Source organism: Chiloscyllium punctatum, chromosome 10 (genome assembly GCF_047496795.1).
Source record: "Chiloscyllium punctatum isolate Juve2018m chromosome 10, sChiPun1.3, whole genome shotgun sequence".
Lineage (NCBI taxonomy): Eukaryota > Metazoa > Chordata > Chondrichthyes > Orectolobiformes > Hemiscylliidae > Chiloscyllium > Chiloscyllium punctatum.
The window spans coordinates 76,847,391-76,860,051 of NC_092748.1; the positions used below are offsets into that span (position 1 = coordinate 76,847,391).

A 12,661-nucleotide genomic window follows, 5' to 3' on the forward strand; every position below is an offset into this window, starting at 1 on the left:
CAGAGGGATATGGGCCAAATGCATACAAGCGGGACTAGTTTTAGTTTGGGAAACTTTGGCGGCAAGGACGAGTTGGATCAAAGGATGTATTTCCATGCTGTATGTCTCTGTGACTTTAAGATTCTATCAGCAATGCTGTTTTACATGACCATGAGCCAAAGGTTTGAGACATGATGCTGACAGAAATCATGTGAGCATTTGTCATCATGTATGAGGTCTTTTTAAAACTAAAAAACTAACATTAACTCATGATAATACAAACTTTCTCTAATTATTCAGTATATCTGTGAAATGTCAATCTACATTTAAATGTAGAACATACTGTGAAATAATGCACAAGCTTACATTAGAAAGCAAATAATATGTATTAGAAAGATACAGAGTAAATAGTGATTTTAATAAAATAACAAACACATTGGCACTTCAAAGTTGGTTGTTCTTCTTGTTTCCCTGAAGAAAACGGTTGGAACAATGCCCAGTGTCTACCCCTAATAATGCTATTTAAATCCAAGTTGTTGTTGCTGCAAATTAGAAATTTAAAATGATCTACACTGTTAATTGAAACAAAAATGTTGTCATCATTCAAGAGACAATTGAATTGAATGCAGGATATTTTTGTCTGGATGAATGATTTTAGGTGGGCCACATTACATTCTCCAGTGTCTGTCATATCATCTTGAGTGTACTGTCATTATTCCTTATGATTTTCCCTGTACTTTAATCTATTATACATTTTTTACTGCAAGGTCTCCAAAATAATCTATTAAATGCTAAATTTATGTTACACTTTGTGGTTATTTTATAGTCTACTGCCAAAAAATAGTATGGTCATCAACCTGAAATATTGGGCAAAAATTAGTTTGCTCGCCTGCATATCAACTGATGAAGTGGTGGGAGCCCCAGTTCACCTTTCTATGAGAGGGTAATGCTATTTAAATTTGAAGAGAAATTTACTTCAACAGTACAGGGCAATCTCAATTATCTGAGCAACATGGACGGGGAGTATTTTGTTTGGATAATTGAATGTTCGGATAACACAGTCTAGATTAGAGTGGTGCTGGAAAAGCACAGCAGGTCAGGCAGCATCCAAAGAGCAGGAAAAGCGACGTTTCGGGCAAAACCCTTTCATCAGGAATGAAGGCAGGGAGCCTCCGGGGTGGAGAGATTAGGGAGCACCACTCTGACCTAGACTCTGATTTCCAGCTTCTGCAGTCCTCACTTTTGCCTAGTTCGGATAATACAGTCTACCTAAGCATCAGGACTTTGAGACCTTGTTCGGATAATTCGAAATTCAGATAATTGATGTATTTGGTCTCCTACTCAATCAAGGCTCCAGCAAAATGGAAATCCTGTCCACAAGATCCTGTCAATGCCACTGGCTGTTGTAGCTGTTGCTGGTAATACACCAAGGCCTTCCTCGGGGATCATCAGGGGATATCTGGAGAGAGGTGGGACGGGGATTGAAGGAATGGTGTTGCTGGGGCTTTTCAAAGAAGAACACCCATTATGCAGCAGACATGGGAGACCCACCATGCAAGTCCAATTAAATCCTAGAGAACTCAGGCATAACTGGTTGCAAATGGCTAATGAACTTAATTGACTCTTGCTTTCAGCAGATGATATTTCTCTGTTGGCCCCTTCCCATCCCCTGACAACTGTAGAATAGTTTTCCTGCCCCTGGGAATTGATTGTATAGCCTCCCACACAGTTCTTCCAGATTCCATGGCCATCATCAAGCTTGCTCCAACAGACTTAATTAAATTCTATCTATGAACCCTGTTTCTCTTGCAATGAATGCTACATGGGCGTATACAGCATTTCTTGCCATGAGCAATATCAAGTAAGCAATATGAATTCGTTAAATGATGAGAGCTGTTTTATTATTTTAAATGAAGAATATACTTCAAAATTGCATAAATTGGAATCTTGATTTGATTGTCATTAATTATGCATAATTCAAGTTCTCAAAGTTTATGTACTTTACTTACTAATTCATCCTTCCAATCAGGGGAAACGTAATAAGGGAACATAAAAGGTTGAATGTCTCCTATTTCAAAATAATATCTATCTTCACTTTCCTGAACTGTCCTGCCAATGGAAAGTATGCTGCTCTCTGTTGAGGAAGAAAAAGAATGGAAAATATTTTAATAGAAAAAAAGTGCAGAGAAGGTCATCTTTTTTATTCAATGTCGTCATATGATCCAAAGTTTGGTTTCAGCCTGACAATGGATAATGAGTAAATGTTCAGATAGGAACTGGAGAATGAAGCTGATAGGGACTGAAATTTGGGGCTAGACCTTATATTCATTTGAATTTCATTCCATTCAAAATGGTGTCTTTAAATTCTACCAAGCAGATACACATATATTCACCAATGTCAGTCAGTGTGTCAGAATGAAGAGATCTTCTGCTATCCCCTACACATCAAAGAGACAATTCAGAGAAAATTATTTGAATATTCTAAGAATTTCATCCTGTTTCTCTTTCAAATGGGTCATAGGATTTTCGCCAGCTGACAGCTGAAGGCAATTCTATTGATGCTGCAGGATTGGCTTCAGATTTTCACAGACAGGAAAATGATTAACAAGGAGGCAACTGGAAGTTCAGTGTCTTTGTGTCTTGCAGTTGCTACTTTAACACTCTTCACTGTTCACTGGCTAACATTGTTTCAGACTTGCTGAAGAGCACCAGCGAAGCTCAGCACAAGCTGGAAGAACACCTCATTTTCCGCCTGGGGACCCTGCAGCCTTCCAGACTAAATATCGAGTGCAACAGCTTTAGGCCATCAGCTCTCCCATGTCCTTAACCCAAATCCCATAACTAGGCCTTGTTATCACATAGTCTGTCATTACGCACCACCCATTATTAGTCACTAACAATCCCACTAATTGCTATTCACCTTCCTAGCCAGGACATTATCCACTATTTTCTCTGTCCAACTGCTCTTCTCTCTCTTTGGGCCTGCTACTTTAATCTTCTGTAAATAAACTGACATTTTCCTAGCTACCATCAGTTCATAGAGTCATAGAGATGCACAGCATGGAAACAGACCCTTCAGTCCAAACCGTCCATGCCGACCAGATATCCCAACCCAATCTAGTCCTACCTGCCAGCACCCGGCCCATATCCCTCCAAACCCTTCCTATTCATATACCCATCCAAATGCCTCTTAAATGTTGCAATTGTACCAGCCTCCACCACTTCCTCTGGCAGCTCATTCCATACATGTACCACCCTCTGTGTGAAAAACTTGCCCCTTCAGTCTCTTTTAAATCTTTCCCCTCTCACCCTGAACCTGTGCCCTCTAGTTCTGGACTCCCCAACCCCAGGGAAAAGACTTTGCCTATTTACCCTATCCATGCCCCTCATAATTTTGTAAACCTCTATAAAGTCACCCCTCAGCCTCCGACGCTCCAGGGAAAACAGCCCCAGCCTGTTCAACCTCTCCCTATAGCTCAAATCCTCCAAACCTGGCAATATCCTTGTAAATCTTTTCTGAACCATTTCAAGTTTCACAACATCTTTCCGATAGGAAGGAGACCAGAATTGCATGCAATATTACAACAGTGGTCTAACCAATGTCCTGTACAGCTGCAACATGACCTCCCAACTCCTGTACTCAATACTCTGACTAATAAAGGAAAGCATACCAAACGCCTTCTTCACTATCCTATCTACCTGCGATTCCACTTTCAAGGGGCTATGAACCTGCACTCCAAGGTCTCTTTGTTCAGCAACACTCCTTAGGACCTCACCATTAAGTGTATAAGTCCAAATGCAGTACCTCGCATTTATCTGAATTAAACTTCATCTGCCACTGCTCAGCCCATTGGCCCATGTGGTCAAGATCCTGTTGTAATCTGAGGTAACCTTCTTCGCTGTACACTACACATCCAATTTTGGTGTCATCTGCAAACTTACTAACTATACCTCTTATGCTCGCATCCAAATAATTTATCTAGGAGAAAGTGAGGACTGCAGATGCTGGAGATCAGAGCTGAAAATGTGTTGCTGGAAAAGCGCAGCAGGTCAGGCAGCATCCAAGGAGCAGGAGAATCGACGTTTCGGGCATGAGCCTTCCTGAAGAAGGGCTCATGCCCGAAACGCTGATTCTCCTGCTCCTTGGATGCTGCCTGACCTGCTGCGTTTTTCCAGCAACACATTTTTAGCTCCAAATCATTTATGTAAATGACAAAAAGTAGAGGATGCAGCACCGATCCTTGTGGCACTCCACTGGTAATGGACCTCTGGTCTGAAAAATAACCCTCCACCACCACCCTCTGTCTTATACCTTTGAGCCAGTTTGGTATCCAAATGGCTAGTTCTCCCTGTGTTCCGTGAGATCTACCCTTGTTAATCAGTCTCCCATTGGGAACCTTGTCAAAAGCCATACTGAAGTCCATATAGATCACATCTACCGCTCTGCCCTCATCAATTCTCTTTGTTACTTCCTCAAAAACCTCAATCAAGTTTATGAGACATGATTTCCCACGCACAAAGCCATGTTGACTATCCCTAATCAGTCCTTGCCTTTCCAAATACTTGTACATCCTGTCCCTCGGGATACCCTTCAACAACTTGCCCACTATCGACATCAGGCTCACTGGTCTATAGTTCTGTGGCTTGTCCTTACCACCCTTCTTAAACAGTGGTACCACGTTAGCCAACCTCCAGTCTTCCGGCACCTCACCTGTGACTATCGATGATACAAATAACTCAGCAAGAGGCCCAGCTATCACTTCCCTAGCTTCCCACAGAGTTCTAGGGTACTCCTGATCAAGTCCTGAAAACGTATCCACCTTTACCCGTTTCAAGACATCCAGCACTTCCTCCTCTGCAATATGGACCATCTATTTCCCTACAGTTCTGAGGAAAGGTCACCAGACCCTGCAATGGTAACTCTGATTTCTCTCCACAGGTGCTGCCAGCTTTTCCAGAAATTTCTGTTTTGTCCCTGAACAAACTATCCTAGCCTTGTAATTGTTTGGGATTTGAACTGATTGTGTCAGTCCATTTGTGGTTACTCTTCAGCATTTCTGCAGGGTTGATGTTAAAATCTCTCTCACTTGTCTCTGTAAATTATATGATCATTATAAAACTCTTGATAGCACACGGGAAATCTATTTACCATTAATAGCATTGATTAAAACACATGCATCTACAAGAATCAAACAAAAAAAATCACCTAAAAGTAGAAGAATTACTGAGAATTTGCCGCATTGCTAGTTCTTAAAACAAAATATCAACTATTGGCAAGTCATTATAATGATACATAATATTGATCTTAAGGATTAATTGGGTCAAATTTGGCTATTTTATCAAGATTCTGTTTGAATAATTTAGAATCATAATTCAGTTGCCTTTTCTTTTTAAATTTAAAAATAAAATGACATTCAAAATCAGTTAGTAATCATATTTCCAAAGTATAACTTAATAATGATTTATGATGCCATATCACATAAAGCTATAGCCAAGTGCTGGCAAAATGGGGTGAGAATAAATGGTTGATTGATGATCAGTGCAGACATAATGGGCTGAAAGGTCTCTTTACATGCTATAAAAACTCTGACTTTCTAAATAATGTGACGCTTTCACTTTCTATGATACATGAAAAATAAAACATACCTTAATTATAAATATACAGTTACTGGTATATATTGTACTCAATGCATTTATAGAATTCTTCAAAAATAACCAATTGCTTACCTTTTAAAGAAAGTTTACTTTCATATCGTCTTTTCAAGTTTTTGACAAGTTTTTGCAACAAAATCAGTCTACGGTTTACCCTGCACTGTATAATAATCTAGGATTAAAAGAAACATCAGCTATTAAAATATTAGTACAAGTGATGTAAGATTCTGCTAAATGCACTGGAAACATTGCAAGTTTTTATAAAGTTTTCATGCAGTCATAGTTGTACAGCATAGAAACAGACCCTTCGGTCCAACCAGACCATGCTGACTATAATCCCAAACTAAACTAGTCCCATCTGCCTGTGCTTGGCCCATGTCCCTCCAAAAATGTCTTATTCATGTAAATGTATTTTAAACATTGGAACTATGTCCGCATCCATCATTTTCTCTGAAAGATCATTCCACACCACTCATTCTAAACCACTCCCTGCTAAAAAAAATGCCCCTTGTGTCTTTTAAAAATCTTTCTCCTCTCTCCTTAAAATATTGCCCCAAGTCTTGAAATTCCCCACCTGAGGGAAAAGACACCTACCATTCACCTCATCAATACCCCCATGTTTTGAAAGCCTCTATAAGGTCTTAGGTGCCAATGACAAAAGTCCCAGCCTCTCCTTATGGCTTAAAACCCTCCATTCCCAGCAACGTTCTGATATAATTCTTCTGAATGTTCTCAAGCTTAATAATATCTTTCCAAAACTGGTGACCAGAACTGGATACAGTACTCTAAAAGTGACCTCGACAATGTCTTGTATATGCTCAATATAATGTTCCAATTCCTAGACTCAATGCTCTGAACAATGAATACAAGTGTGTGAAATGCCTTCAGAACTAACCTATCTATATATGATGTAAACTTCAAAGATTTATGTACCTGAACCCCTAGGTCTCTCTGTTCTATAACACTACTCAAAGCCCTCATTTTAATTGTATCAGTCCTGCTCTTGTTTGTTTTACCAAAAGACAATACCTTGCATTTATCCGTATTAAACTTCACCTGGCACTCTTCAGCCCATTGATCCAATTGATCAAGATCTTTTTTGTAATTTTAGATGACCTTAATCAGTGTTGACTGTATCACCAATTTTGGTGTCATCCGCAAACATACCAACCATACCTTCTATATTCTCATCTAAATTATTTTTATAAATGACAAACAAAAGTGGACCCAGCACTGATCCCTGTGGAACACAGCTAGTCACGGGCCTCTAGTCCAAAAAAAACCTGCCCTGTCACTCTGTTATAGTTGAGAACTTGAGTTTTGAATGTTTATGGAGAAAAGGATGCCTTGATCTATATTTTTAAAAAGGGTCACTTTGGACATTGGTAACATTTCTTTTATGGTTCCATCTCCAGAGGAATCTCGATTATCTGAAGGACAAGGATGGGGAGTATTTTGTTTGGTTAATCGAATGCTGGATAACATAGTTAGCCAAGTGTCAGGGCATTGTGATTTTGTTTTGATAATCCAAAATTCGATTAATTGAATGCCAGATAATCGAGGTTCCTCTGTAATTGCTGAACTAGTTTAGCATGGTTTTAGAAGGATGTTAGAACATGATGGGCCAAGTGGTTTACTCTTGTTCTTTGTTTTTATATTTGTCTTATGTATCATTTAATAAATAATCTTATGTGTTAACGAAACTTGGAAGACGTATTCATTACAATATAGATAAAGTATATTATTGGTGCTAACAGAATCATTACTCTGCCAGTCACAACATAAGTTTAAATGATTTACTCAACATTGCACAGCATCTGTCACCTATCCACCCATTCCACCAAAGTGTCAATGTCTCTTTGAAGTTTTACATTCTCTTTCCATAGCTCATCCTCACATTTTAATTCTTCCAAGTTTTGATTCACCTGTAAACTTTGAAACTACCACCTGCACACCAAGGTCTAGATCATTTACACATGTTCCATTCAGCCAATTTAGCCTACTTCATTAAGAGAAAATTATGTCTAATAATCTTGTTGGTGTTTTTATTGAAGTAACAGAGGGTTGATAAGTAAAAGGCTGTTATGTGCTGAGCATAGATTTCAAAAAGGTGTTTGATGCTGTGCCATGCAACTGTCTTATTAATTCATTGACAAATACTTGATCTCACAAGGAATTAAGGGCTATGGGGAGAATGTGGGGAGTTGAAATGCCCATCAGCCATGATTAAATGGCAGAGTGGACTCGATGGGCCGAATGGCCTTACTTCCACTCCTATGTTTTATGGTCTCATGTCAGGAAAAGCAAGTCCCAATACTAAACCCTAGGAAACCCCATGACAAACTTTTCTCTTGTCTGAAAAACTCCCATTAACTGTTACTGTTTTCTATCACAGAGCTAACTTTGTATCCATTAAACTACTGTTCTTTTTTTCACTCCATGACTTAAAACTTCCCTCATAAGACGGTTGTATTAGTCATAATTTTCTCTTAATGAATGGGCTAACTTGGCTGAATTAACCCATATTGTTTCAAATGATTATAAATTATATCCCAAATAATTGAGTTTGGGAGTCTCCCACCACAAGTTAAAGTGACTGATCTGTAATTGCTGGGTCTATCTTCACAAACTCTTTTTTTTTTAAATTAAGGGTGCATGTTTGCAACCCTCTAATCTTCTGGCATCACTCTCAAATTGAGGGAAGATTGAAAGATAATTGTCAGTGCTCCTGCAATTTCCACAGTCTTGGATGCTTCTCATCTGGCCCTCATTTGTTATCAACTTTAATATCGAAAGTTAATCTAATATCTGCTCCTTAACAATTTTACCCCGTCCAGTGATTGAGATTCTCCCACTTCCACCAAGTCCTGAGCAACATTGACCTCTTAAATAAAGAAAGATGAAAAGTATTTAGTTAACACTTTTGCCATGCCTCTTGCCTTCTCATGTAAATCCCCTTTCTAGGACTTAATTGCTGCTACTCCTCCTTGTGTCAGTTTTTAACTATTGGTGTAATTATAGAAGAGGGATTTTTCTTTAATATTGGCTGCCAATGACTTTTCATTATCCCTCTTCCTTCTCTTATTTGCTTTTTCACCTCCCTTATGGCCCTTCTGTATTCAGCTTGGTTCTCAACTATATTTACCACATGATATTTGTCATAAGCATATATTTTTTCTTCGATTACTTAATTTCTATTTCAATTGTCACCCAGGGAGATCTTGATTTGTTTATCCCACCTTTTTGAGGAAATATACCTTGACCATGTCCAAGCCATCTCTTTTTTTTTCTTTTTTTCTTCTTCTGTTCAAAAGGGAAAGCACCCGAGTGGCCAGTGACAAGCAGAGCCCTTCACATCAAAGGGCAATGCTGTGTGATCAAAAACTCCTCTTTTTCTTTTTTTTTCTTTCTTTTTTTAACCCCCACACTACTGCCGAACTGCGGTAGCACTCTATGCTTATTTTTTTTTCTTTCTTCAGTGAAGGGGAGGAGATGCCCAGTCTTTTTTTTTCTTTTTTTTCTTTTTTTTTCTTCTTAACCCCCACACTACCGCCTAACTGCGGTAGTGCTTATTTTTCCCCAGCACCCACGGTGTGTGTGTGTGTAGGTGTGAAACACAGTGAAAGACACAAAGTGCACGAATCTTTATTCAATTGCCACCACCAGGAAAATAGGAAAACACACAAGTGGCTAGTGACAAGCACTGCCCTTCCAAGCCATCTCTTCTTTGAAGGATGCCCATTATTCAATTACTGTTCTAGCCATCAAACCTTGTTTACAATCTATTCAGCTCAGCTGGTCTCATCCTGATGAAGTTGGCTTTCCAAAAGGTAGATTGAACAATTTCATTCTTTTACAGTCATTCTGAATCTTAAAATACAATGTCCACTGTCCCCTAAATGTCTCCCCGCTGTTAGTTGATCTACGTAGCCTATGTTATGCCTAAGAATCAGGTCTACAGTGCCTCCCTTTTTCTTGGACTTGATTATCACTAGAAAATCTCCTCAACACAATCTAGGAAAGCCTGCTTAGGCTACTATTATCCCAATCTACATACTGGCAATTAAGTCCCTCATTATAATCACTCTATGAAGCTTACACCTATCTGTAATTTCCTTGCAGATTAGTTCCTCTACATCCTTCCCATTAATTGGTGGTATTTACATTACACTGGATACTGAAAATGTGACAGGCCAAGGAAGATAGTTGCATTGATGCTTACACATTTGTCTCCAAGCCATTCACTGTCCTGACTTGGAAATATATCACAGTTCATTTAGTGTTATTGAGTTAAAATCCTGGAAACCTTCCCGAAAGGCATTGTGGGCTACATATACGAAATGGACTTATGCAGTTGAGGAAGGCAGATAGGGAATAAAAACTGGCCCAGCCAGTGAGGCCACATCCAAACAATTGAATAATAATAAAGTTAGCCATGGAGTGTGATCATGTGGGCAGAAAAAAATGGAAATGAAATTTTACATGGAGAAATGTGAGATAATGAACTGGGAACAGCAAATAAGGCAATAGACTACACAATAAATGATGGTACAGAGAAGTGTAGAGGTTCAGAAGAATGTTGGAGTGCAAATTCACAGATGTCTAAAAATACCAGATGGGGGTTAACAGTGGACTGGATTCTTTCATCTATTACATGAAACAGAATATAAGGGCAAGGAGGCTATGATCGAACTGCATAAAACACTACTTAGTTAGAGTTCCGCATACAGCTTACAGAAAGGAAGAGATCCAAATAAAGTATAGAAGTGATTTTGTAGGATGTTGCATGGACTGGAGAAGTTCAGGTTTGAGAAAATATTAGACTAGTTTTGTGTTCTTTGGAACAGACAAAACTGAGGGGACATTCAACTGAGGTATGCAAAAATTCATGATCAGCCTTGATAGAGTGAATTGCCTAAGCAGATAATTTATTTCTTTTTTCCCTTTTGTTATTGACCTAACCGGCAGAAGGATTAGATGTTGAGGAGAATTTATTCATTCAGAAAGTGGTGGAATTCTGGAACCAACTGCCTTAAAGGGTGTTCGAGGAAGAAACGTTCACTGCATTTAAAGTACTTAGTAATACACTTGAAGTGACACAATCTACAAGGCTATGGCTGAGAGGAAATGATGGCTTAGACTATTAATGTAAAGATCCAGGTAATGTTCTGGCACATAGGCTCGAATCCTGCCATGGAAAATGGCGGAATTTTAATTCAATAAAAATCTAAAATGCAGTCTAATGATGACAATGAAACAGATGCTTATAGTTCAAAAATCCCATCTGATTCAATACAATATCCTTTTTTTTAAGCGTAGGAGTACAGTGAAAAGCTTTAACAATGTCTGCCTTCTTATGGCGATATCTTAGGTACAAGTACCTAGATACAATTCTTGGATTTACCAATGTCCTTTTAGGGAAGGTTATCTGCTATCCGCCTACTTGTGGAACGTTTCAGGGAATACCTCTGGGACACCCGGACCAACCAACCAACCACCCCGTGGCTCAACACTTCAACTCCCCCTCCCACTCCACCAAGGACATGCAGTCCTTGGACTCCTCCATCGCAACACGACGGCTGGAGGAAGACCGCCTCATCTTCCGCCTAGGAACCCTCCAACCACAAGGGATGAACTCAGATTTCTCCAGTTTCCTCATTTCCCCTCCCCCCACCTTGTCTCAGTCCCAACCCTCGAACTCAGCCCACCTCCCTAACCTGCAACCTTCTTCCTGACTTCTCCGCGCCCACCCCCACTCCAGCCTATCACCCTCACCTTAACCTCCTTCCACCTCTCGCATTTCCAATGCCCCTCCTCCCTACCTTTTATCTTAGCCTGCTTGGCACATTCTCCTCATTCCTGAAGAAGGGCTCATGCCCGAAACGTCGATTCTCCTGCTCCTTGAATGTTGCCTGACCTGCTGCGCTTTTCCAGCAACACATTTTCAGCTCTGATCTCCAGTATTTGCAGTCCTCACTTTCTCCTATCTGCTATCCTTACCTGGTTGGTCTACATGTGACTCTAGACTCACAGCAATATAGTTGATCCTTAATCAACTGCCCTCTGGACATTTAGGAATGGGCAAGAAATGCTGGCCTAGCTAGCAATGCCCATATCCTGTGACTGAATAAGAAAAGAGCTAGAAAATGTAGACAGCTCCTTTTTTGGTTGTCAAAGACATGATCAGCCTCTTTGTACAATAGAGATCTGTGATTTGATGATTACATGGTCAGAAGTCATACAACATCAGGTTGTAGCCCAGCAGGTTTGTTTGTAATCACTTTCGGAGCACCACCCCTTTGTCAGGCAAAGTGGCTTCACCTGATGGAGGAGCAAGAATCCGAAAGCTTGTGATTTCAGATAAACCTGTTGGACTAGATTAGATTAGATTAGATTAGATTACTTACAGTGTGGAAACAGGCCCTTCGGCCCAACAAGTCCACACCGCCCCGCCGAAGCGTAACCCACCCATACCCCTACATCTACATCTACCCCTTACCTCACACTACGGGCAATTTAGCATGGCCAATTCACCTGACCTGCACATCTTTGGAGTGTGGGAGGAAACCGGAGCACCCGGAGGAAACCCACGCAGACACGGGGAGAATGTGCAAACTCCACACAGTCAGTCGCCTGAGGCGGGAATTGAACCCGGGTCTCTGGCGCTGTGAGGCAGCAGTGCTAACCACTGTGCCACCGTGCCGCCCACATGACTATAACCTGGTGTCATGTGATGTCTGACCTTGTCCACCCCAGTTCAACATCGGCACCTCCACTTGATGATTATAACTACTTAAACAATGTTTAAGCTATGTTGAGAATTATGGAAGAGATACAATTAAAAACAAAATGATTTAGTTGATGTGGGTTACACATCATTGAACAGATTGAAGCAGGGCAGAGTTTCTTTACTAAGATTATTGGAAAAAGTTAGAGAAGAAAAGTGACCAACATATGAACAAGGAATAAGAGAAGGCCTCTTGGTCCCAATAATCTTTTTTTCCTTGGTAATCAAGAATCTACCTACCGT

General features: G+C 40.0%; 1 protein-coding gene across 1 annotated transcript in view; it reads right to left on the minus strand.

Annotated features, from left to right (window-relative positions):
• The window catches only part of cfap221 (cilia and flagella associated protein 221), a 212,631-nt gene that overhangs the window by 57,501 nt on the left and 142,469 nt on the right, over positions 1-12,661 (minus strand). The window contains exons 15-16 of the mRNA XM_072578328.1: positions 5,707-5,803; positions 1,989-2,113 (exon numbers count right to left, since the gene is read on the minus strand). Coding sequence (XP_072434429.1) covers positions 1,989-2,113; positions 5,707-5,803 — 222 coding nt within the window. The remainder of the gene's footprint in view (positions 1-1,988; positions 2,114-5,706; positions 5,804-12,661) is intronic.